Here is a 27,531-nt window from a genome sequence, read left to right on the forward strand (position 1 = left end):
TAACCGCAGCTAAACAGATTTTTCTGGTGTGGATCATATAACTTCAGATAAAATATGTCTTATACCTGGATATCTCAGACCACAGTCACAGAGGCAGCATCTACGCGAAATAAATCCACATTCTTTCTGAAGAGATACACAAATTTTGGAATAAATAAAAGTTTTAACAACTTAATTCTTTCCATAATGGCTCAACTTTCCTTCTGAATTACTTAACAAACTCAAAACCCGATGTCCACTACAGCTACTCAGGAGCATACTTTCCCAACAGTATCCCGAATCCAACAATAATGTCTATTAGATCAAACATATAATGTTACTATGGTTTGTAATGCCTTTAGGGAAGAAATATCACCACCACACTAGATCCTGCAAGGCAAGATCTTCTCAGCATCACAGCACCATTGAAACATGTGCTAATTCAAAGAGCCGTGCTCTTCATTGAGAAAGAGAGGTGTTTCTCAGGTTTCCTTTCCTGAAACATCCCATGCACTCTCGAAATGAAGTTGTGATCCATCTACTTTTCAGGATGTGTCCCAATTAGTTTACACGGTCTGGTAAATATTGTCCATACATACACATTCAAGGTATTTCTAGGTAGCCTGTGTGGGACAATCCATGTGTTGTGGCAATATCAATGTAATGTTTTGCCAATTTATGTAGTAAAATTTAATTTAATCCAGAGGAGATGAGAGTACCTGTTTAAAAGATACTGGTATATGAGACAAAATTAAAGCCAATCATATAATCCCAGCACATTGACCAAAGGCTTTTTTTGCCTTCTTTAGTATAACTTTAAAAGTGAATACTTCAGCCAAGGTTTCAATACATGCTTTAATTTTAATTATATTTTGTTCAAAATTATCATAACCATTTTATAATAAAAAGGCAATAAATTCCTTGCCCAGGTAAATTTTAAAACTTAGTGTTCATAGAGAAAAGAGAAGTAAAATTTGCTTCATTACATAAAGCTTGGGAGCTGTTAGATGCTGTAATTATGAAGGTGGAAGAGTTCAGATACAGATATAGTTAAGACAGATAAATAAACTGTATATTGTCATGAACAAATTTGTCCAGATAGTTTACAAATAGTAATAGAGTTGATACTTCACTGTAAGATCTCAATTGTGGCTAACAAAAGAGTGTTTTGTTACTTTTGTTAAGTCAAATCTCAATTAATTTACATGGGAAGTACTTGGAAAATGGATTCTGATGTTAAGGTGAAGGGAAGTGACAACTGCAAGGAAAGAAAGGTCAGTAGGGACCTTTTTGTCAGTACGCAAGGACTTTTTTTACTGTATTTAGAGCTGTTCGGTAAGTATAGAAATGCGACCAGTAACCTGAATGATAAAAAGAACTGAGAGTAAGTAACTGGTTTCAGCCATGTAAGAAATCTGTTGTGATAGTAGAGTGTTAAATTATGCAAGCACTATAGAAACAGGGGAAAAAAAATCAGGTTGATAGGAGCTCTGATCAACTGAGCAGGCTAGTGAACTAAGATATCATATTCCCCTCAGAGACTTGCGACCTGGGGAGGCAAACAGTCCCGTCCTGCTATTCTGCTTGTTTCAAGCACTTTGGAAGCTGACACCAAGCTGGTCCCCATTACCTCTCTCAGCTCACAGCTGCCACTTGAGAAGGTCTCAAATCCCAGTGTCCCACTCTCCGACCCAGTTTTTAATGCCTCAGAGAAGTAATCCAGGTTCCCAGTCCTCAAAGCAGAGAAACCTTCCTCCCAAATCTTCCCAAAATGCCTCCTTAAATAAGCAAAGACACACAGGCTGGCCATCTCCTGAGAAGCAATGAACGACTGTAAATAGCATTAGTAATTAATGAATTTTTTTTTATTATTTTTTTTTTTTTTCCCCTATGCCTCTTAAAGGGAAAGAGAAAGCGTCAGATGTGTTCAGCCCTTGAATGGACACTAGGGTGCAGATGAGAGGGAGCAAGAAGCAAGTCAGCACCCTGGCCTTTCCTCGTGGGAGGAGGAGCACCAGGATCCCTAGCCCACACTATCTAGCAATAGGCAGAAGCCTGCGGGCCCCAAGGCAGCAGCAGGTTGAAACAGGCTAGTGGCAGGGAGAGTATCAGACCAAAACAGGCTTGTTGGGTGGGCAGGATAGAGAGGCTGCTGGAGAGAAAAGAAACAGCAAATAGCTGAGAAGAGGCTGAGGGAGATAGAGAATCACATTCTTCTGTTCGAAAAGATTTCGGTGGAGCTCCAAGAGACAGAAAGGCAGGTGGGTCACAGAGACACAGAAAGGAAAAAAAAAATCTTTTTATGAGAAGTAGAGGTGTTAAGAAGGTGGGTGGAGAGTAGCAGAAACACCATTTCCCTCCCTCCCATTTTCTTTGAAGGTGTTTGTCTCTGAGCTTTTCCTCTCACTTCTCCCCACAGCAAACAGCCAAGCTGGGAAGAAGAGATTGTCTCCGAACATAGCAGAGTGTGTGGGCACAGAAGACTGATAGCAACCAAGTAAACAGAGTTCACAGCTGTGGTAGCTACAGGAGCAAAGCCTGCTCGGTGACAAGCATGAGCACTCTTCCACAGGTAAGAAAATGGTGCTGTCTTGCAATCTACTGGGGGACCTTGGTCGCACACCTCTCTTTTCCTTCTGCTTCCATATGTACACTGCTTATTGCCTTGGGGGACCAGGGTAGTTGAGTTTTTGACAGTTTGTATCCAGCAAGGTCTTGTCCGGGTCTCAGAATTAATGATTTGGGATCTGGTGTGATGATTTAGGGGTTCTTGCCCTTCCTGTCGGTCACCCTAATGGCCATTCTGAGAACTGTTTGAAGCACCGACCAACAATTAATAATAGTAATAATAAAACTATTAGTGGTAGTAATGATGATAACAACAACAACAATAATAATGACATCTTTTATTCTATCTCCATTTTTTTCAGCAAGGTATTATTAGAAAGTACTTACACAGAAATGTGCAGTTCCCCCCCCCCCCCCCCCCCCCCAAAATAGTTGTGGATAAGCAAGGCAGAGTTTTTGGAATGTGAGAATGACGTGGTGAGCCTAATTGCTTCCCATGTAGCATGGTGTCCTTTTTCTGCTTTGATGTCTTATATAAATAGCTAGCAAAGTCTTAATTGCATATTTACAGACAAGTTGCACTGAGCTGAACTGTTAGCTCAAGGTTGCTAAAAAGTACAAAACATTCAAGAGCAACAGAGATAAGTGTAGTGTTCTGTGTTACTAAATAATACAAACACTGAAATGTGTGTGTGTTCTTACATTGAGATCTGTTCTGTGTGACTGTGTCTGTAATGCAAACAGTCACTTATCTTTATCTTGTCTGCATTTTTATAGTTGAAGAATTTGCAGAAATGTTTGTTTGGTATATCAATTCCCAAATTTCTGTGTGATGAAGATTAAACCATAACCACAATTTTAGTTGTTGGCCATGGTTTTGCTTTACAATTTTAGTACTCCAGAATATAATTCAGCAACCTTTCTGTTTCATATTTCAAGTGAGCATGTACTCTATTTCAAACACAGGCTAAAATGTTTCTCAAATGGCATTTAATGGGCTCGATTTATGTGCTTAAGTAATTTGCTGACAAAAGATACAAATTTAAGAAAATGAAAGGTTCTGTGGTATTGGGGCATTAGTCTGAAAATGTGCCATCCATGTGAGTAATGTGATAAACACAATTTGGGTGACAGCCAAAGTCAGTAATTCATGAATAATCCACTGTTTGAAAAATAATACCTGTAAATTATCTGGTAAATAGTTATGAAAAATAACTTCAGTTCTCTTTTCCTTTGATCTCTCTATTTTAATTTATTTTCATGAAAAATAGATGCTTCTTTTTCTGTAATGGCACTTAACACTGTGAAAATGCAAGGTGAGGAAGAATTAGGCAGAGTAACTTCAACCTCCCTTCAGAACTCAGGAGAGGCTCACAAACAGAAAGAAGGAGATGCTGAAGGGAAATCAAATTCTTTGGCTGACTTAGTTGTACCAAACAGTTCTTGCTTTAGTGATAACAGTACGTGTCATGATTCTGCTATCCTAAGTAATGCTCGCATTTGAATCAGATGATACATATCATGCATTAATTTAAAGTTATACATTTTTATAACTTACAACTGTTAGAATTCATCTTTTAATGATTTTACAGACATTTGTTCTCATTTAGCTATAGTGAAGCCATTTAAATTTGAGCATTTGCACATGCTTAAAAACATGAAAGAACGGAAACTGTACTGGAAATTGCATTCATCTTTATGCTAATACTGATTATTCTTCTCACCCATAAGTGAGGCCTATAAGGAAAAACCCTGTGAGAGGCTGAGGTCTTTTTATCCTTTTCCACTGGATTGTTCAAACTATTCACTTGTATCTTTCTATGGAGCATCCTGGATGGAGCAACCAGGTCTCAAAACATACCACAATAAAGTGCTACTGCTTCCTGTAAGCTGTGTAATGTTCCTGCATCCTGTGCCCTGGAAGTGTTGGTATGCCACTTCTGGGTCCATCTAGTTAAATCCACACTTCTGCCTTGGCCAAGAATCACTGGCTTAGAGAGGGGTCTGTATTTTAGTACCCTATGAACCCCTTAATCCATTGTGGCATAAAAGTGAAGTTCATTCTAGATCAAGAGTCTGACAGGGATTTTGCCCCGGTCAGTATTCATGTAAGAGTACCAAAAAAGCAAGCATTTGTCTGTCTAGATTTGTTTAAGCTTGTTGGCATGAAAAAGACATAAGGGAGAACTAAATATAACTGCCCTCCTCTTTTTTCTCTGTTTATATAGGTCCACAATTTCTCTCAAATCTCATCCCAGTTACAGAGGCAAGATTAGAAAGGCATTTATTATGGAAGGTGAAGTGTTTGAAGAACAATTTTTATGCTTGTGGTTCACAAAACACAGACCAAAATCCAGTTCCTATGTAGAGGTCCGCAACCAATTTCTGCTCCCCTGTCATTTTTGTGCTCTGTTGTTATTTTGTGCCTGCTGCTTCCAGCCAGGTACTTCTCTAGTTGTTTCACAATGGAGACTTGAGGGTGGCAGTGCTGTTTTTCTTAGAGATTTTTAAAAATCCGTTACTTGATGCATTTTGCATTTCAAAATAAACATCATGCATAGGCCTGAAATATGCTGTTAACCAAAAATTCATAAGAAATTGCACTGACAGTCTTGAAGCACCAATTCCTTGTTAGTGTCTCCACAGTCATGCCGTTTATTACTCAAAGGAGAGAAACAGATGTCTTCTGATAACATGAAACCAAATAATTGCAAAATTTTTAATATTTCATGGTAGGAATAGTCCAGATTTTCCATGTGAAAGACAAAAAGTTTATTGCAACAGAGAAGTCAGGAGAATTGTGTATGTAAATCATTGTTCACTCTTTCCTAAATTGTGAGTGGTGAAGGCTTGCATGCCAAAGAATAGTTTTTCTATGTCCTTCATCAGCTAAGCTAATTTTCTTTCCCTCACTTCCCTGCCATACTGTTGTGACACTCTCTTACTCCAGGAGTAAAACAAGTGTTTTGCTACAGGGACTTACGAAAGGAATTTGGATTTCTTCCTTTGTAGTTTGCACTTAGCCAGTATGATCATGTTCTGTACCTAGCAATTTGTAATGTCACTTGTACGTACTTGCTCTCCATTTGGTTATTCTGTATTCTGCCTGAAGAAGTTAGGAGGATAGGATTTTAAGGGAGAAAAGTAATTTCCAGGAGTTGAGTAAGCCTTTCACAGGCTTTTATTCAAGATTGAATAAAATGCACGTTTGAAAGACTATAAAATTATGAGGTCTGTTTGTCTATTGCTTATTTTTGTTTTCTATTAATGTTTTTTTTGTGCAGAATTGTACTTAGTATATTAATCCAGATGATTAACAGCAGACTCATTCATTTCCTTAACATTCCCTTAGGTGAAGGGGCATATACTGTGACATACTTCATTCCTGTAAGATTTTGCTCCATTTCTTGTGATATTTGTCAAGATCCATGTTTCCTGGTTTTGTGGCAAAGAACATAGATACCGAGTGTGATGACAAATGCAGTTTAGCTGCTGGATGTAAGGGAGCAGCAAAGGCAGGAGATGACAGTCTGGAACCTGAGAGTCATGACAAGGCAGGCAAGAAGCAATGACTTGAAAAGCAAGGGGTGCACCCCCCAGCATGGGCATGAGGGGTGTAAAGCAGGCCTGGTGACAGTGCCCAGGGTCAACCAAGAGTGTAGATTGTTAGCCAAGTCCCTTGCGAGGAGGCAGGTCCAAGGGCAAACCTGCAGAGTCAAGTCTGTAGGTGATAGTCAGGATCCAGACCGATGGGATGTCTGTCCAGACAAAGGCATTGCTGCCACTGCAGCAGAGCTCAGATGGAGACTGCACAGGAGAGCTGCAAACGGCCAGGAGCAGAAGGGGGCATGTGCACTAAGGCTGCTTCTTGCCTTTCCTTAAAGAAATCCAAGGCCTGAACAGGTTTCTCAAAGAGATTTCTTTTATCAAAGAAGCAGCATAGAACAGGGAGCTAAACTTGAGCCCGTGGGGACAGTACAGGACAGGCCCTGACAGTGACATGTAGGACTCTCCCAGTAGCACTTCCATCAGCTTTCACAGCTGTGGGATTTTCTCTTTGTATATTACAGTTGAGCTTTTCCATTATCTTCTGGGCTTTCCCCCCCTTCTACCTCCCTTTTCTCACTCTATACTTTCATTCAGTCATTCCACTTTTCATCTTTTTTTCGATTCTTTCTCTTTCCTTGTATATTACCAACATACACTCCTGTGTCTATTCTTTCACAAACTGCTGTTCTCCAGTCTTACGTACATCAAAGTGTGCAGAAGTAGGGAAAATGCTATTTTATCTAACTATATCCAGGTAGATGTTAGGAGCATATCCTAAGATAGTCATCTAGCTTCCTTTGCAGCTAACAGAGAAAAGGGCAAATAACTCCAGAGAATGCTTCAGCTCATTCTAAAACAGATATCTAAAACAGAAGGTGTACTCATTAGGTCCCTAGCCTGTTCCATGGACTAAAAAGACACACCTAGATTATGAACAAAACTAAATTTAAAGTGAGGTAAAGCCTGTCTGTATATAAGATCTTCTCAGCGATTTACAGCTTACCCCAGTTTGTGGAAAAGGACAAATCTTTACTCTCACTTGCACTGAGCTAAAGGCCTTAGGATCCAGTATTTTATTTCTTGAGAAGAGATCTGAAATTAGTGCTCAGATTCTGGCAGAATAAAGAACCACCAGTCCTAGCCATCCTATTATTAGCTTTATAGACTCAAAAAGGCTTTGATATCAGGAAGTGTACACAAGGTGATTCCATAAACCATGAAGGGACAAGTCTCCTCATAGCAAGCTGGATTTTCAGTGAGTAATTCATAGCACTGTGCAACAGTGACAGCTTGAAAAGACAGGGAAATTAAGAAAGTGAGAAAGCTCATGGGAGTGCAGTCATGTAGATGACTTGGATGACTATTGGTGTTTTGGGACTAGGCCTGTGAATGACTTTCTAGTAGATTAGGTGGGAGATGGAGTATGTTATTAGTGCTAACCTTAATATGAATTTTTCTTTCTTCATTTTTTCTGTCTCTTCAGACCAGTGACCAGGAGCAGAGAACAGGTGCAAAGAAAGAACGATGCCTTCAGGGGAAAAGTCTACTTCTGTGTGCACTTCTTCTCAGTACTCTCCTTGGCTTTACATTGCTTATCACCTACCTCGTGATGACTTGTGCTCTAGGTATAATATGAGATATCCTCTTCCATTCTTCCTCATTCACCTCATTTTTAAGATCCCTTTCTCTCTTACCTGCCTCCACTGTGTTTTAAACTTAACATCAGTTTTGAGAACCAGACTTTCAGAATCTCCAGGAATCATAACACCTTTTGTCAAAAAGGTACATTTTTCTACCTCTTTCTCGAGTCACAGTGGGAGCTGTCCTCCTCTGCCGGCTATTTAATAGGCCTGAGCCTAGTTTTGAGGGAGAGCAGCTTTATATTGTCTTGCGCCTCGTTGATGTGTTCTGCTCTCCATAGTCAAGAAACTGAATGAATCTGAGACTTGGAGCTCCTCCTTTCCCTTTCTATCTCTGACTTAAGTCTAATCCCGGTTTTCTAGCACAGTTCAGTGCAGTCATAGAGTAAGAGCAAAAGTCAGAGTTTCTTGCTAATGGAGAAGCTGTGAGTATAGACCAGAAACATTAGTTTGTCTTCCAAATTTTCTAAAGAACTATCTGCAGAATGTGAATGTCTCTGCATATAAAAAGCTCAATACAGAAGGTGCATTTATATTGGTTAATACAGACAGTCCCTGCTCCAAAATAAGCACTGTTGAATCTTTACCTAGGTTTTTTCTTTAGCTCTTGTTATGTATTGGAGGCAGTTCACTGCAGAGACCAAGAAAAATCTGTTCAGATCTAGTCCATTTCCACTCTGCCTACCTTATCCCATGTCAGCTTTGAAACCACAGTATGGAAAGTCTTACCTTGATTTCCAGGTGGATTATTTCAGTAAATAATTGATCTGATCTGATGTTTATATAAGATACTGACCTAAAATGATAGTGTATACCCAGTGATTTAAAACAGTTTAGGAAAAGAAAATTATAGAGCAAGGCAAGATATTCTAGAATGATCCTTGTCCTCTTTTGACAAATGTTATTGGTGAGAAATGTTTTCCATGCTTGAAAAAAACATGTTTTAATCTTATATCATTACTTTCTCTGTGCTATGTCCTTCTCTTACATCATGTATTGACACCACCAGTTGCTTCTTGTTTATCATGCAGCCAAATTTGTCTGATTCAGAGGATAGACACTGAGGGGGCAGAATAATCCAACCTGTGGCTGCCTAGGTAGTACAAAGAGAGGGCAGTCTTCCTGGGATGTGAAAGAGAGGACACACTTCTTCCATATTCAGCAATACCTTACAAGGAATTCAACAAGGCATGCAAAGGAGCTTGTACCAAAAATAAGTCTTTTGGGGTAAATGTCTCCTAAAAGATTTTTGCTTGGAGTTGTTCTCACTCTCCACTGTCACTTCTCAGTTCTCTCTTATTTACTTCCTCTTCAGGATCCTGTGATGCTGAGTCAGATCCTGCTCTGTTGGAAGGACTTCTGAATTCTAGGAATGACACTGTAAACCCCTGTGAGAACTTCTACAAATATGCCTGTGGCAGATGGGAAGGCAAACAGTCAAGCAGAACTAGAGAAGAATCACTAAATGTATTTGATGTGTTGTTGGAAGAAAACCTGTTGATCCTGAAAAGGCTTTTAGGTAGGGACAGACGATTGGTGTGTTACCTTCGGCATCTGCCTCGGTCAGAGCTGACAGTAGTAGTAACTGAGAGCACAATCATTCCTAACAGGGACTGAGTCCCCTCTCTTCGTTCTTCTATCATTACAGGTACACATTTATTTTTTGAGCATGTCATGTTACAGTAGCTGCATTTTAAACATTTTAGTTCCTCTTGCCAAGTGTAGCAGATGAAAGTCGTGCTTTAAAATTCTGACAGCAGCCCAGACCATTTTCCTGTTACCTTGTCGAAGTAGGCCATTGTTGCTGTTCTAGTCTGAATGTGCCCTCTGGTGATGTGTCCTGTCTCCATGGGGGACTGAAGCCTAGATATGCACCAACTTCCCGTTGTGCTCCTGTTTACATGCAAAGAAACTCATATATTTGGCCTCAGGAAGAGTCATGGTGCTAAAAGGTCCCTTGCTTTGGGTCACTGCGGGAAATGTGGATATACTAGTTAAAATGTTCTGGATCAAAGTACAGTATTTTCTTAAAACTGTTCTCTGCTCTGTCTCAACTTCTTTTTTAATTGCCTTTAAAAAAATAATAATAATTTAAATTTACCTTTTTTTCTGCAGAAAGTCCACAGTTTGGGATAAGAGGCTCAGCCAAGGAGAAGGCAATGCAATTTTATCGTTCCTGCATGAATACTGAACGAATAGAGTCCCAAGGAGCTCAGCCATTGAAGGACCTCCTAAATCAGGTGAATGTTTGTGCTGTTTCCTCTCCCTCAGGAAGAGAATTCCTGCAAGGAGAAGGAAAGTGGGCAGGTGGGATCCTATAGTCCTACCTGATATAACTTTTGTAGGATCTGACCCTAGTCATGATTTACAGCACAACTTCCAAGTGATAGGTCTTCTAGCTTTAAATGCTCTTTCAAGAACTGATTTTCTGACATCAGGTACCTGAATCTCTCCTCATAACCTTATATATTACTTAAGGATGGAGAAAAACCAAAGTCGGCAAAGGGGGATCATGTTTACTCTCAGAAATCTGGTTCAGTAGGATCTGACTCACGGATTGGAGAACATCTTGCAATGGTTGAAATTTTTGTGTCTAAAACCAGATGATCATTCAGTAGTCAAGGCTTCCATGAGAGCTTGTTTAAAGGAGAAAATCCTTCTCTTTCCATTCTGGGAGACTCCACTTGATACCAGGGAGTGCTGGACATCTTCCAGCAAAGGGCGCTTATGTCCTGTATCAGAAGAGGATGCAGAGCCTTCCAGCAAAAGGAACAGTGACTACAGGACCACCTGTGAATCTGCTTGTCCTTCTGGATGGCTTTAGGAAAATTATACCTATTTCCTGTCTCCTGCTTATTCAGCATTTTTTCCTGCACACCTTACTCTGTTGCTAATTACAATTCCTTTTCCTTCTGTAATTTTGAAGTTCATTGGTTTGCTTAGGGGAAAGTGCCAAGTCATTTTAAAGCCAGCAGGGTATGTAGAGCACTTCACAAGTTTCCCCTGGTGCTTTTTTGCTCTGTTGCTTCTCAGTTGTAAGAATGACTGAACTTACAGGTATAAAAGAAAAAGAAAATAGTAAATACGGATCCAACCAGTTTTTCTCACTTGCAGCTTTTCTTCCTTTTTCTAGATTGTTGGATGGCATAACACAGGTGTGGGGGAAACAAAAGATTTTAATGAAACTCTTCAGATTCTCATGAGCAGATATAGCACCTTTCCATTTTTCAGAGTCCATGTGGGACCTAGTCCTTTTGACCCCAAGACCAATATTATTCAGGTGAGTGTGCTAAAGGAAGAGCACTGTGAGTAAAGAGTCAGACCAAAGCTCGCTCAAGTGAAGCCTATGTCCTTCTCTGAAGAACTTAGCAAACATTTTCCAAAAGTAAAAGCAAGTTAATAGCATTTCAAATTCCATGATACAGAAATTACCAAAATATTCTCGCTTTTGCATTGTTTCTGAAAATAATCTTTTTCCTTTACTCCTTTTCGCAGATTGACCATCCTGAGTTTGATATTCCACTTGAGAGTGAATTCAAAGAGAAAAATTATCTTGAGGTAACATATCAGAGGCTGAAGAAAGGTAAAAATAGCTATTTGATGCAGGGATCTCCTTGAATTGCCTCCTGGCTCAGAGTGGTCTGTTTCCATGGGTTACGGTCAGTGACCTCTGAAAATGCCTCCAGAAGGAATTCTTTACAAAACTCAACTTTTCCAAAGGATAGACTGTAAAATGTAACCTGTTTTAGATACCAGGTTTAAAAATTCTAGTGCAGAAACAGAATTTTATAATTTTAATTTCTAAATGTTTGCTAAATAGTCTGTACCTGGCCTTCCTTTTACTTTTTGCCTTGAACGAATGTTTTTTAAAAAATGTTTTTGTCCAAAATAAGGCTTTATAACAGAATTTGTATATTGTGAGGAGGGATAGCTAGCATTTTTAAGCTTATTTTAAAGTGTTTGAACATATGTTGGGGGAACAAGTTCTTTGACCTTGGGACATTGTAACAAAATGAACTTTGTCATTTCTGAACTTCATAAAAATTGAGTAATGTCAGTTTCTCAATCTGAGTCTTTCAGAAAAGTCCTCAAAAAACACCCTGAGCCATCACAAGCATTCCTCTGAAACCTCATGAAGATATAAAAAAGAAGTTGGCATTTTCTCTTCATTAAAATGCTGGCTCATTATATCACTGAATTTCTCTCCTCTGACTCCAAAGATAGCAGGCCTACATCTCTAAAGTTATTCTAGTATCTGAAGTGATTGTGAGCTGTGAGAAAAATAATCTTTGGGGAATTCAGTGTTCTTCACTGAGAGAGGAACTGTACTTGGCAAAGTGTATTCCACGTGAATAGCTACATAAGGATGTTGCAGCAAGAAGACAGTGTTAGGGATGGGGCGGGGCAGCAGTAGTTTTGAAAGACTGAAGTTTATATGGTCAAGGTGGATGGGTGGATGGAGGGAAGGAGGGATGGAGTGACTAATTTTCAGTCATGTGTCTTCCATTGGTCATATGGTCTGTATTGCAGGTTCTCCGTGTATATCTTTCATATTTGAAGAAACTGGGGGTCCTACTTGGAAGGACAGAGGATGGTCCCCCTGATTCCTTTTTGCTGACCTTGTCCTTCATCTCTAACCTCCAGCAATTTGTCACTCCACTGCAGAAAAGACAGCAGAGGGGGATGCTGTTCTTTCGCACTACCATTGGGGAGCTACAGGTACCTGTGCCTTAAAGCTTGAGCAATGCAGTTACATGTGACATTCGTGTCTTCATTCTGAAGATCCAGATCAAAAGAGATATGAGACGCTGTGTTTAAATGCCATTGTCTTGCAAATTACACTTGGAGACTGTTGAGCTTTAAATAACCCGGTAACTTATGGTCTTTAACTGACAGAGTTTTTTCAGGCCCACAACTCTCTCCCCTTCCCAGTGCTAATTCCCTTTAAAAAAAGTCAATTCTCCTCTTCAAATGCACATTATAAAAACATTTTAACTTCCTGGAAGTATCTCTTAATGGTATTAGGAAGTCTATCCTGATTTCCCCATTATTTCTTGTGAGCCAGTTTAGATTCATAGTTCAGCATGTAAGCTTTGTTGTACTTGCAGGAAAAGGCACCTGCTATTGACTGGCTGGCGTGTCTCAAGGCTATCTTCCATCCTGTGCCAATGAACCTCTCTCAGCCAATTGCAGTGCATGACATGGATTACTTAAGCAACATGTCACAGCTCATCGAGAAGTGGCACAAGAAAAGGTAGGAGCCAATACGTATGATTGCAGTTGCTCATACCCCAAGAAATACTTTCTTCAAATATCATAAGTTTAATAGCTTAGAGCCTGCTGTGTTAGAGGCTGCTGAATCCAGTAGTGTAACGATTGCAAGGCTGCTGTGGCGTTCTATCCACAGGTTTGGCCAGTGCTGTGGCTTAGCATATATTCCCAATAGGTTTGCATATGCACACACCATGTATGAACACACATATAAAGTAATATATTTATGTGTGTCACACAGAGAGGGAGCACAGAGTCTCGACTGGCACCCATCCACCCATAGCACTCATACCAACATGAACCCAGACTGATCCTATTCCTCAGCTACAGCTCATCAGGATTGGCTCAGTCAGGCAGACACCCTGACAAGCACAAGTTTGCATTCAACCATTCCGTCTTACAGACTTTCCTCTTCATTTTTCCACATATATTCTCTGATCCACTATGATCCTTCCCTTTCCCTGCCTTTGGTCCTTCCTGTAAATATGCTGTCATAAATCTTATATAATCCCACAGACCTCTCATAATATTCTGTATGTTTCACCCAGTCCTAAAAAGTACCCTTCTCCAACTTCCCGTAAAGAATCTTGTGCCCCACCATGGGGTTGCACCTTAAGTCTCCACAGTGATTTAGGGAGTTTCTTTAGTCGACTCTTGTCAATAATCCTCCCTTGATAGCCCCAGGTCTATTCCATTCAGAGTATTCTGTTGTCATTGTTCAGGTTCCTAGGATTTCTCTGCCTCAAGTTACTCCTCTGACACTTGCCCCGCTTCTGTGTTTATGGTGACCAGCCTTCAATCTTCTGTCTACAGGGTCCTTCACATTTATATGATTGTTTGTCTGGTTGGGAATCTCTCCCCAGCCCTTGACAGTCAATTCCAAGATGCACGCCTGGAGCTGTATAAGATACTTTATGGGAAAATGGGATCTAGAATGGTGAGTTAGCCTTCTATCAGCTTCTTCAGCCTCCCCAACAGCTGAACACTGTAGGTCATGCTTTCTGAATGTTCCCTTGGTACCTTAGATGGATGGAGTTTCTTAGATTTGGGGAGAAAAACTACTCTTCCATGGTCATTAAGTGCTTCTTTTTTCTCAAAAGAATTGTGTGAGTAGACATGACACTCAGAAGTTTAGAGAGCTGAGTGTACTGTATCATGGAGTAGGGAAAAACATATAGATGCTCACCTTTCTTTTATGTCTTCTTCTCTGCTAACATATAAATCTGCATCTTGAGGGAAAGTAAGTGGAGTCAGTCATAAGGAAATGAATGTTTTACTAGAAATATTTACTGCGGTAGCTTAAATAGAACTACGTTACTTAGTCACTGCTGTCATTTTTAGATGGTGCTACTGTCCACACATCTACATATAATTTTACTGATTTCCTAGTTCTTTGTCCTCACTCTCATGTGTCTCTACTTCTTTGTTCCTACAGATCCCAGCTGAGCGCTGGAGGAAGTGCTTGACTGATACCAGCTCTTTCTTTGAGCCAGTTCTAGGGAAGATGTTTGTGCAAGAAATTTTCCCTGAGCAGACCAAGAAATTTGTAGGTATTCATCATCTTAAGCCCCAAGCAGAGTTCAGCTTCACCTCTTTCCTTTTTTTGACATGCCACCTTAAGACCACATTGAGGCAGCAAAATCATCTGTAGGTTTCCTACCTCTTGTTCCTCTGCTTATACACTTCCTCTCCTTTTTTGGGAATATGTCAGAACAAGACACTGGTGTGATTCTAGAATAATCAATGCTAAATACCAGCTATTATCTTTGTCTCAACAGTTAGAAAAGCCATATGTGCAGCACCAATAGCTATGACAGCCCTACAAATGTATGCAATCTCTGTGTGCTCCCTGGAATAACAGTGTTAATGGTATTCATCACCAATGTGATATATCTCAATAGGATTTTCAATTGTAAAGAGACTAAGCAATCATATGAAAAAGTGGATCCACAGTAGAAAGAACACCTGCCTGCAGTGTGGAAAAGATTTCTTTTTCTTTCATCCTGTGATGGTCAGAGTTCCTTTTTCTTTTGAGGAAAGTTAGTGTAGCTCCAGGTTTAGCAAAGAGTTTGAAGTCTGTGAGGTGGCAAACACCAAGAAAAGCTAATGGGAAAACCAAGACTACATGTAGTGAAGCATAGATTTTAATGAATAAAGCATAATTTTGAGAAGAGTTGACTCAGATTGCCATAATTTTGGAAAGGGAGACACCAGCAAGAAATACTTGTGGATACTGAATTTTCATTTTGCTCAAGAAAGGGGGAAATTGTTCATTATTGAATGAGAAGGAATTGTCTCCCTCTTAGTTACTGTGAGAGGCCAGATGAAAAGGTGTGTGGGAGAGAATGGTGAACTCTGTGACGAAAAACTAGACCAAATAACTTAAGACTAAATCACTCTAGAAACTGAAGCCTTATCTTTCATCACACACACAAGAAATGGAATTTTCCCCCGGTTATTCTGTGGTTGAATTGCTAGAACATGGGAAGATGGTAGCTAAGAGTGAGCAATGTTTTTATGCAGTTGTGACCATGCTTTCTTTTCTCCATGGCAGGCTGAGCAGATGTTCTCTGTGATCCAAGATACCCTCTGTGACCGTCTGGATCAGGTGGAGTGGATGGATGAGCAGACTCGCCAAAATGCTAAAGCCTTGGTGCGTGCAGAAGGCAGGAATTACTGAGGCCTTCCTTTCCCTGAAACCTTTGGAGAAGGAATGGGAGAGACCTGCACCTTTATGTATTCCTACCTGCTTCTACAGGCTCACAGTCTTTAAAATAGAGATCTTGTTCATACTGAAAACTGAAGGTGGTTTTATAAGTGCCAGCATGCATGAGTATATATACTGATGTCTGGGCATTGAGAGGCTCAGTTTTTGTCTTTCCATGAGTACTCTGAATTAATTTTACTGAGATACAATTCAATTTTATACATCAAGGTAAAAAAGCTAAAAAGTGGAATTGCAGAAGACAATACAAAGAAAGCCAATACAGCAACATTAGGCCTCAAGTCGCAGAGTTGAGAAAGGAGAGCACCAGGACAAGATGTCTTCTTGAAACAGAGTAGCTGTCCTTTTGAAGGAAGGGGTGACTCACAGATCATGCTTTCACTGGCTAGAAATAGCCTTTGAAAGGACTTGCAGAATGTAAAGCCTCCTACTGATCAAGTTTCTTTATGTTTGTATGTTTGTCTGTTTGTCATTATTTTAGGTATCCAAACTACAAGTGGAGATTGGTTATCCAGCTCACATACTCCAGACTGACAAAGTGAACCTGGAATACCAGAATGTGAGCTACATAATGTAAACATGCCTGCCTCATTATTGGCGGTTTACCTGTATCAACTGCTGTCTTGTCTGCTTACAAGAGGCTATGACTCTGGAGCACATTTCCTACTGTTCATCTTTTGGGAACATATGGGACCAGAGAACCTTTATCTGTTGCTTCTATCTGTTGCCTATATTGTCTCCTATTTAGAGTGGCTGACACAATAGAAGTAATTTTCTACCTGTGTATATTCTGTTTGGCTTTCTGATAACATTCCTGTCATATCTTAAATTGAAGGTCTTTAGAACTGGGAGAGATAAAAAACTACAAGTATCCCTTTTTTTTTTTTTTTTTTTTTTTTTTTTTTTTACTAACCCTTTCTTGATCCATGGGACTTTTCTTTCTCTCGTTTTTGTCTTTTCTCAATTGTTCAGTTCATTCCTCACTTATGCCCTATGACAGTCACGTTCCATCTCTTCCCTCAGCTGGAGATAAATGAAGACACTTTTTTCCTCAATGTGGTGGCTTGCTTGAAAGTACTGAGGGAAAATTCCTACCTGAAGCTCCTTCAGCATTATCCACAGAAAAAGTAAGTCAGATAGTGATCTGAAAAATATAACAAAATCACATACTTGTGAACCAGCTGAGGTTGGAGGCTACCTGTGGAGATCACCTAGTCCAATCCTCCTGCTCAAAGTAGGGTTAGAGAAGGTCACTCACAATTGTGAAAACTGTATGTCTATATCTCTCTTTTACCGTGGAAGAGGAGGAAGGACAAGTGGGAGCCAGTGGGCAGAACTGGATTCAGTGCCTCTGAATGTGGTTGCAGCAGTTCCGAAGGTTGCTGCAAGTCTGCATTGCTGCATCCTGCTTTAAAGAAACCTCGAATCTGGCAGCCTGTCTTGCAGCGAGCCTGAGCAATGCTAGAAAAGTACCCCATCGTTGTGAAGAGAGCACCAGATCCCTGAAAAAAGCCCACTTTTTTTGACCATGCACCGTTAATTACGAGGGATAGCTGATTCTCCTGGACTTCCCAACAAAGCCAAGAGCAAAGCACTGTGATGACAGGAATGCTGATGGAGTCACCTCAAAGGCAGGACATAGGATACTTCAGAAGGAAGACAACATCGACAGACAGGCTTAGGGCCTTATACCTCCTGCAGAGTATTTTATGCAGAACTTCACGGGGAGTTACTAATCCTAATTTACTTGACAGGGAAATTGTGAGGGAGAATCACTTCATGTCTATGAAAACTAAGCTATTAGTTCTGACGGTCTGTAAACAATTGAAGATTTATGTCAAACACCTGTAGCTTTAGATAATGTGAAATTCAGCATTTGCTGGTGCTGTATGAACAGTTGAACTATTTTTGTAAGCTCAGTGAAGGAAAGGATTGAAGTGTGAGATAAGGAGTTAATTCATTCTCTGATTTCTCTTTTTATTTTGCCTCTAGCTGGCATGTGTACCCCTGGAGTGTGCATTCGTACTATTCGATAAGGCACCACGTGGTGGTCCTTCCGGCTGGAATGTTCCGCAGACCTTTCTTCCATGTGGAGTTTCCCAGGTATGGAGGGGCTTCAGAGGTGCAAGCTGAGTGTAGTCCCTGGGCTGCACCATGCTTCCAGGAGGAGTCTTAGCGGGCAGTCTGTCTTAAATCTCTTTTATTTACTGGGTCTTAGGAAGACACAGGAAAGGTGGGAAACCCAGCTTTTTCTAAAGCCAGATGGATACTGCCTGATGCGTTCTGAGAGAGAGTGATCATTGACTCTGCTGAAGCAAAATTAGAATCTAGGTGGAACTGAGCTAGCACAAAGATATTACTCCAGAGCAGAGGCAGAAGTCACCTGGAGGTTAACTGCAGAGAAGGCGTTTCACCTTTGCCTCTCGTTTTCTAAATTCCAAGGATTCCTGAAGTCTAACCCAGAGAAAATCGGAGACTCACAGAGCAACTTCTTGTCAGAAGTCTTTTTCAAATGTATCACAGTTCTCTCATTTTTTTAAGAAAACCTTTCTACTAAGCAAATAGGTTTTTAATTCTGAGTCTTCCCCTGCAATAACCACACTTCTCTAGACCGTATTCCTCCAGTTCTGTTCTTTCATCATGTGGAAGAGATCTCTTAAGCAATATTTTTTCTGATAATAAAAACACTCCAAACAGTTGACTGTAAACATATAATTCTATGTCCTTTTCGCCTGTAGTAGATAGATACTTGCCCTAATACCATTGTACTGAAAAATAAGCTCACATTGTGGCAAGAGGCTAAAGTTTGAAAGAAACATATTTCAGTTAAAAGTAATTATTTTTTCAATGGTGATCTTCTAGTGCTTGCAGTATTTAATTAATTTATTATGGTATGAAGAAAAGGACATTTTTTCCAGTAGCATTGGCTGTCACTATATTCTTTCTCTGTGAAAAAGTGTCTATGCCTTCTTATTCCTTTTGTGTTCAGTGTTAGTAAAGCACATTTTTCTCCCTGTCACCTCTGTTGAGTAGACTGATAAGCTAAACTTGATCAGCTTTTGTTGAGTTGGTACAATAGCATTTTCTCAGATGATGCTCCAGAGTTTAAACTTTACTGACAAAAGCGAATTCAGGTGACTGTGAGGATAATTTTTAAGATAAGTACGCAGTAAAGCAGTACAATTGTTACAGAATCATAGAGCTGTAAAAAGGTTTGGGTTGGGAGGAACCTTTAAAGATCATCTAGTTTCACCCCCCTGCCATGGTCAGGGACACCTTCCACTAGACCAGGTTGTTCAGAGCTCCATCCAGCTTAGCCCTGAACACTTCCAAGGTTGGGGCATCCACAGCTTCTCTGGGTGAAATCTATAAATTATCAGCTATAGAGCTCCTACTGAGTTCTCAGTGATGGAATAATGATCTAGTATGAAAATTTCATGCTTCAGCAGTGTTAATCTGTGCATGGGGAGAAAGAATGAGCCCATAATTTCATATTATGGGAATGCATTTTGAGTGTTCTCTTCCTTGTGAGAATATCTGTAAATTCATCACATAGAACCATGTCCAAATTCTATTTGGAAAGAGCTACTGGAGGTTTCCAGGACAACCTCTTGCTTGTAGCAAGATTGCCAATGCTAGATCAGAGTAATTGCAGTCTAGATCAGAGTAATTGCAGTCAAAACATCATGATTTTAATTTGCCTTGCTGATTTTATGTGTCCTTTCTCACTAGACAAAAGTTGCAAGATTGCTATTCCAAAAATTTTCTATGGTTACCATAGTAGTTGCTGTTGTGCAGCGTTTCAGACAGTAGAGGTTCAATAAGGACATGTATCAACAGCAATACCTGTCTTTACAGCTATTAAAGGCAGAATCTCATTCATAGACTCTTCATTGTTATGATGGCTTTTTAGCGACAAATACTTTAAAATAGACTCACAGTACATTTTTAAGCATTGGTAGGATAATTTGCACTTGTGTTTGCACTTTTACGCACCTGAGTGACAACACATAGAAAGTGTTTCTGCATGGTCCCAGAGCAGAATGCTCCTGTGGAGCACACAGTTGTGCTCAGTGGCTATAAAGAATGTTCTTCTGCCCATTTTTCTTTCCAAAAGCACTCTTTCCATTTTATTTTTCAGCGCTGTGAATTTTGGAGCCATCGGGGTCTTCATGGCACATGAAATCCTTCACTCATTCTATGGTTATGGTGGGTACTGTACTTCATTTAATTTTCTAGGTCCCACTGGTACTTCCCCTTAGGGGATCTGAAATCCTAGTCCTTACATCAAAGGTAGATGAACTTAAGGAAAACATATTTCAGTCCATGCTGGCTACTAGGAAGAATCAGTGATTAATGTGAGGAACACAGGTGAATGCCATAAATAGCTTTACCTCTAGGACTTTTTCCCCCACAGTGTTGCCTGGGGGCTGTCCTGCATGCAACAAGGGTGCACTACAAAGATCTATAGACTGCTTGGTGGAACAGTATGAAAGCTACAACTCTAATGTCAATGGCACCTTCACACTTTTGGAGAATACAGCTGACACTGGAGGGCTCGCTGTTGCTTACCAGGTATCGTGGTCTACTTCTGCAGTCTCATAGTCTCACTACATAACACACTAGATTGCCCTGCTGCTCCCCTCTCCCACATCCCACTCCAGTTCCAGATTTCTTGCACACCTGTGCCGGTGGAGCTTGAGCCTGGCATGTCCTCTGTTAGTCCAGGGAGAGGTTCCTCACAAAGCTTTGCTCATAGCCTCAATATGTCCATGTAAGACAACTTCTCCCCTTCATCACCTTTGCTTCCCTGCCTATACCATGCATACAAAAGCATGCTATTGTATATAGGCTTATGTTATACTTGAGGAAGTAAGCTGAGACATGAAACAGAATTTTGTGTGGTGGTGAAATTACTCCATAACAATGTTTCCAACAGTAATTTAGAGGGAACTTTTTGTTTCCTCATGGAATACTTCAGGAGTTTAACTGTTGTGGGTGGTGTGAGATCTCTAGGTCTAAAATTGTACTTGTTACATTATTTCATGAAGAGCATTGGGAGGGAGAAAGTCTTTAATTTATAGTCAAAAATCTGTGATTTATTTTGAAAATGATTTTCGTTCTTTAGTAGTATAATTACCACATCCTATAACAATGTGTGTGGTAGTATCTGTGTAGTAGCATCTGAAATGATAAGGAGAGTAATTATGTTGTATTCTCCCACTTTAGATTTATTAAGGGCATAGCCAGCAGCAGAGAGCCTCAGAATGAGGAGAGAGAGAGAGATATACAAACTTCCTAATTTATTAAATATATATTAGATTGATAGATCTCATTGACAGAAGACATGAGTTTGCAATATTGTCTCAGGAAGATTTACAGTTATTCATTCATCTCTCCACAGGCCTATAAGAATTGGCTGAAAAAGCACAAAGAAGAGAAGATTTTACCTAAGATTGGACTTTCACACGATCAACTGTTCTACCTCAGTTTTGCTCATGTAATGAATGCTAGTCATGTGTCTTTTTCACTCTCCATTTCTTCCACACCCTTACAGTTTGTATTTCTCAATATTCAATCACTTTCCCCTCTCTTCACAGAATCGAATGAACAATGATTTTGTGAGATACAGAATCTTATTTAGAAGCTAAAATTCATATTTACGGCTCCTAACCTGTTATGGATCTCAAAGCTAACAAAAGGCCTGTCTGCAAATAGGTTTTTTTATGAAGCACTGAAATCCACCAAAATTAAGTAGCAGCAGACCAACTATGTCAAGGAAAGCAGGCTTCATTGTCAGCCTCTGAGTGTTTTTTTTTTTGCTGTTGTGAGAAATCTTACACGTGGAAAGTGACATCTATCTGTAAAAATCATGTATCTTTCCCTCCCTTCATTCACTTCTCTGTCATGGTGAATAGCTGGATGTCACTCTGAGTAACTGACAGTGAAAAAAAAGAGTTTCAGATGTTAGTTAAAGGACTAGAAGTACATGCACCCATAGTTTGCTGTTTCTGTGGGAAGCTGCAGTAAATTGTGCAGCTATGCCTAGCTGTGCTGCCAAGTTCCTCATGATAATGGTTGGATTTCTGCGCTCAAAAAATCACATCCTTATAAGTCACTGTAATTGTGCAAAGAGAGAAGTTTTGTGTGTTTATTAAATCAAAGCAATGTGTGAAAGAAACAACTTATTGGGTCTTTATGGAGAGATTTGCATTTTAGAAGCTAAATGGCAGCTACTGCATCATTTGTTGATAAAAAAGACTGAAGTAATGGGAGTGAAGACTTGGATTGCAAGTTTAATGCCAGTAAAGTCATATAATCCTCCCCTGAGTCTCTAGATTAGGAATGGGAGTTTGTGTAAGTGCTCTCCTTTGTGGATGACCACTCTTTGATTTCACTTAAGAAGCTGAATCTAGAGCATCTGAGACATCTTTACCACTTTTTTAGATAAGAGTCCAAGGTTGCATGAGCCTCGCCAGGGTGGCCCAAATTTTCTGTGTTCTGGACTATGCAGTATAGAAAAAGTGCAGATGATGTGTCAGAGAGTGAAATGGGAACAGAGAAGTTTAAGGAAAGGGAAAACAAACTGAAGAAAATCTGACTATTGTTGTCAGCCACATATGCCCATTTCCTTGTTTACTCCAGCACCCTGTGACATGTGAAGAGACCTGAGGAGCCCTAACTCTTGTTCACATGAGGACTTTCAGCCAAACTGACTTTTCTGTTTTGCTTCCTTTTAGGCAATGTGTGGATACCAGGATCCAGAGAAGCTCCAGTCTTCCCTGAGTACGGATCCACATAGTCCGTTGCCACTTCGTGTCTCTGGGCCTGTCAGCAATAGCCAGGACTTTTCCAAGAGCTTCCAGTGTCCCAGTGGATCCCCCATGAACCCAGACACCAAATGCCGCATCTGGTAAAGTGCATGGAAGAGGAAGAAGAGAGAGATGTGATCTCAGGGAGAGGAAGGCCTGACACATGAAAATACGACCATCTTCTCAGGGCCTCTAGGGTGACATGGAGCTCTTATTCACTCCTTTACCTTCCTTTTCTTGTTATCTTTTCCTCAGCATTTGATGGCAGGGAAATTCTTAAACTGATCTCATAAGGAAGGGATCTTCTCCAAGGCTCTCAGTGCTCTGTGCCAGGTGTGTGGCAAGTCCCAGGGCAGAAAGGTGACTGGCCAGTTTTGAGTAGGCAGCAGCTTGTGAGGAGCTGTGAAGAGAAAGACTATCACATTATTAGTCCCTCTGTTCAGTGCATTTATCTGTCTCCTCCAGCAGCCTCACAGTCCTGTTGAAAGGACAAGTCAGTAAACTGGAGCTGTAAGACTTTCTCATATCTTACAACAGCTCTTGAGGAAATCCTGTGAGCTTTTGTGCAAACCACACGTAACTCACAATAGAGGGAAGAATCCTCTTCTCTTTTGATAATAAATGGAGACAGGTGCTAGGAAAGACTCAGTGGCTGCAGTTTATAGGCTGAAAGGTGATTTAATAATGAAGTTTACTGAAGGCCTTCTCTGTTTTTGTTTCATCAGCAAAACTCAGACATAAGAGGAAAGCATCCCCATTAACGGGAGGGTAACTGGGCAGCTGAAAACAGATTCTCTTTCTTTTCCGACAAGATCCTAGGTTTTTAGTGTCTAGGGTTGAGGATACGATGGAGGATGCAGTATGGGAGAGTCACAAAGGTATCTATAACTTTCTGAAGGTTGTACAACTAGAATTCCAAGAGCTTCTTTGGATCCTGAACTTGGTTGACTCCCTACATTTGTAAATATTTACCATCCAAGCAGTTGGGTATATCTGTTATGGGATTTTACTTTCTACTTGAAATTGAATTTTGGGTATTAATTTGTTTTAGAGCAAAAGCAAAGTAAGAAGCAACATGATTTGGGGTAGCAGAAGTGCCTAAATTACGTTCTTAAGAGCCGTGTAGTAATTATAGCTATTTCAGGTTCTCATAAATAGAAAATTTATACTGATGTTCTAAAATTTACTGACATTAATAAGTATACAAAATACTTACACCTTTCGCATACTCTTCAAACTGTTCTTGTTTATGGGAACATTTTTATTTTACTTATTATATTGGCTGCCTGGGGATTGTTTGTGGAATAGATGATGGCAAGTGGAAACATCCCTTATCAATGTAAGCATTTTAAAAATAACAGTGTTAATCCTTTTCATGTACTGACAAATACAGCAAAATGTATTCCAGAAATGCACTGTTCAGAGATCTTGTTTTCATCAATTAACAAAAATATTAATAAAATGTTTGCTTCTGAAAAAAAATAAAATTACTTGGATTGCAAACACTTTATCATCAGGCTTGTATCTTTTTTTCTGTGTTTGTGCTGTTCACAACTTGTCTGGTCCTCTTAGATGAACTTCACAAATAATCAATAAGAATACCTCAAAATAGTTTGATTTATTTACCATCATGAAAAATAATGAAATTGGGCTTGTGCTTATCATTACCCCTTAAACAGTGTATACTCTTCCTTCCCTTCACTCATTCAATTGATTTTCTCATAGCAACATGTTCAGATGGTTGGTTTTTTTAAAGATGCTAATAGCAAATAACATTACATAACAGTGTATAATATAGACATTATTTCAGTGTTCTGAGACTGCTTGGCTTCTGTGTTTAGAAAAAGCAAAAGATACTGACAGTATGCATTTTGAGGAGTCTAACTTTTCTGATACCTATCTTGTTAAGTGTATGGGTATGTACAGTTCCCTGGAATAGGCTTTTCTTTCCCCCCTTGTTGTTTCAATATATGTTAAAATTAATAATACTGTGTTTAAAAGACAGAGACACTGGTGAAATTGGTGAGTTGAACTAATTCTGATTATTAGCTATGATATTTTTACACAAAGAACATATGGGAAGTGTGAGAAGGGAAGTCTGGCTTAGAAAAATCTACTGAGAATTTATTGTATTTCTTGAGAAGGAAAACACTTTCAGTATGTGCCCAGGATCCTTTCCCTCGTCTTTGGTGTTCTAGTTCAGTTCCCTGGGATGTTGTTGGGTGAAGAAAAGTTGTATTGTCCAGTAGGTGATCCTGAAGCACAGGTAGATGTACAAATATTTATCATTCATGATCACAGAAATGATGTCAAGCTCTATGTCATGCATAAGAAAAAAACCAAAAACAATCTTGAGGAGAAGAGCCGGATCCAAGAGCAAATCCTTCAGCGCTGAATTGCTCAGTGCCTCTGAGTCCTCAGGCTCCACCATATCAATCACCTCCATTCCTTCCCCTGTTGATGAGGCCACAAATGACTCCTCCATTTCCTCCCAGCCTGTAAATGAGGGAAAAAGGGAAGAACATAAGCTTTCTTCTTCATTTCTTTCATGCTTTAAGCCTTTTTACCTCTGTGTCCCTCCTGTTTTATTCTCCCTGCTTTCTAAACTTTTAAATGCTCTTCACCCTCACTGTATGTCCATTTCTTCCTTCATCCCAAGCAATTTTTCATTCATACCTTTCTTCTCTCTGCTTCTCTTGCCCATTTCTTGTTTCTGTGATTCTGAGGTTGAAGTATTTTCTTTTAGTAATCACTTTTTCCTCACTCCACTTTGCATCTTCATATTTTTCTCCTTTCCTGTACTTTTCCATTACCAAAATCACCCCAGATACCTTCTTTTATCTTTTCAGGGCCATGACTATAGCAGTAGGCTGTGATAGCCCTTAAAAAGCCTTGACTGGAGCCTTTACTTGAATTCCACAGGTCCAAGTGCTGCATTTAAGCTCGGGTCTGGGTCTCAGATCTCTCTTTGTGGTCTGCTGCAAATATACTTATCTCCAGCTCCATCTCTATCCCAGCTGTGCCTGGACCCTGCCGTTCTGGATCCTGACCTGCAAACTGGCCTCCTGATTTGACCTGGAAAATACCTCATCACTATGGACTTTCTTGGCAGTCATGGGACACTGTCTGACTCTAATTTCTTTCATTATTTCACCCTGGTTCCCCAGGGGTGTCCTGGACCTTTCCTTTCAGATCTCTGTAAGGTGTGAGAGGACAGCTGAAGCAGGAGGCTGCAGTCAGGGCTGTAGGTGATCTAAGAGGTCTTAACATCTATGACCAGCCTGAATTCGTGTCTCCCATGTCCTCTGCCCGATGTAAGTGTTGGGCTGGGCCGTCACTGGACTGTGTCTGACCCTGGTCACCATCGCTGGGTTTGGTCCTGATGCTGATTGGCATTCCTCGAACTTGGACTTACCAGTATCATGGACTTCCCTGGTGACCTCTTGTCCGACCCTGACTTCCATCCCCAGGCCTGTCCTGCTCAGGCCTTGCTATCCCACTCCTTTGCAAGCTGCCTATTCCTTAGGGATCATCTGACCTCCACTTCCCCTTGACATAAATCCTGTCATTCCTCCTCTGAATTTCTTTTTACAAAACCAAGCTTCTGTGTCCACACCTAATCTTATTTCCTGTCCTTAGCTGCTCTCCAAGTCCCTTATTTCTCATCCTCTCACTTCAGCCCATCCTCTCACCTGCTCTTGGACTGCTTTCCTGTTCCTGTTCATTCTCGGCGTTGCGAATCGTGCTCTGGATTTTCGCTGGTATGGCGCAGTAAGTGGCTGGGAACAAACTCATCAGATAAATGGCAAATCCCAGGAAAATTATCAGGGTTGCATTACCCCCCATCCTGTTTTTGCTGTCTAGCACAAGGCACTTTTGCTCCTCGCTCCTTTTCAGGTAATGGAGTCAGGACATAACTACCACCACGGTCTTGTTTGGGGCACATTGTGACATCACGACACACAAAGGTGCCCGTGCTGTTCAGCAGAAGTGCTGTAGACTTTCACCCTATGGAGCTAAGAAGACTCCAAAGGAAAGACTGTGAAAGCTTTTTGGGAGTAATTGGCAAAAAATTATGTCTCTGCTGAAAGGTAAAAAAGAGAATGAAGGGTATGGGATCGTAACAACAGGACACTACCTATTTTGAAAAAAATCACACTTAATCCTGAATATTTCTGTAGCTGACAACGGACTTAAACTGAACAAGAAGTGTTTAAAACTGGTATAAGTGAAGTGGAAAATGTAATGAATTTCCCACTTCAGGGTTTAAGCAAATATTAGTGATTTGTGCTGTTTGGCTCAAACAGCCTCAGTAAAAAGTAATAAAGTTTTTTAAAAATTCCAGTCGAATGGCAAGCACGTGTTTTAAATGTCCTCTAGATGGTGATCTAACAACATCAATGTAGAAACAACTCATCTTGCAAAGAACCTATTCTGCAGTGAAAAAACCCACCTCGTGTCTTATTAACCCTTGCCATTGACTTTGCCAGTCCGAATTGGCAGCTCTAATTAAATCTCTGTCCAGACTGCATTTTAGAACTCTAATGATGACTTTTCACCATGTAGCATAGAAGACAATTTTCTAGTTATTTTCAAATTTATGTTCAAACCCAGCTACTAGTTGCTGTACCAAATTCCTTTCCCACTCCTGAAATTTACATACAGATTTATGTTAAAATCCCTGGGATTTTACTGTAATTTTGTTTGTTTTTGTTTTTGTGTTGATTTTCATTTGTGTTGGTTTTGGTTGTTTTCATGGTCTTGGGGAGTGGTTGTCATTTCTTGTTTGTGGGGTTTTTTTCCCCCTTTTCTACTATTAGCAATGGTCCTTTCATTCAAGCTCGTCACATTTCTTTCCTAGATGCCAAAAAACCAGGCTGGGGAGTTAGCTCATCAAATCAAGATAATAATTATCCTGGGCCTATGATGGTTACTACAGACTTAAGCACCTGCAAGGATATATATATTCTGATTTATAGGCATTGAG

At 40.1% G+C, this 27,531-nt stretch overlaps 1 protein-coding gene across 4 annotated transcripts; it reads left to right on the plus strand.

Annotated features, from left to right (window-relative positions):
* Positions 1-1,980: 1,980 nt before the first annotated feature.
* KEL (Kell metallo-endopeptidase (Kell blood group)) lies at positions 1,981-24,057 on the plus strand. Of its 4 annotated transcripts, none has more exons than XM_040057011.2 (19): positions 1,981-2,240; positions 2,399-2,551; positions 7,580-7,721; positions 9,052-9,255; positions 9,852-9,976; positions 10,870-11,016; positions 11,232-11,294; positions 12,267-12,455; positions 12,845-12,990; positions 13,821-13,944; positions 14,443-14,553; positions 15,562-15,660; positions 16,214-16,291; positions 16,756-16,859; positions 17,725-17,835; positions 19,874-19,941; positions 20,150-20,307; positions 21,137-21,232; positions 22,473-24,057. In XM_040057011.2, exons 2-19 carry the CDS (start codon positions 2,534-2,536, stop codon positions 22,647-22,649), a joined length of 2,160 nt encoding a protein of 719 aa, XP_039912945.1. In that variant the 5' UTR covers positions 1,981-2,240; positions 2,399-2,533; the 3' UTR covers positions 22,650-24,057. The 4 variants fall into 4 exon arrangements, with proteins under 4 accessions (XP_039912945.1, XP_039912947.1, XP_039912946.1 ...); XM_040057013.1 differs by having other exon boundaries at positions 12,381-12,455; XM_040057012.2 differs by having other exon boundaries at positions 2,034-2,305.
* Positions 24,058-27,531: the final 3,474 nt, after the last annotated feature.

The sequence above is a fragment of the Hirundo rustica genome, chromosome 2 (genome assembly GCF_015227805.2).
Source record: "Hirundo rustica isolate bHirRus1 chromosome 2, bHirRus1.pri.v3, whole genome shotgun sequence".
NCBI classification, from domain to species: Eukaryota; Metazoa; Chordata; class Aves; order Passeriformes; family Hirundinidae; genus Hirundo; species Hirundo rustica.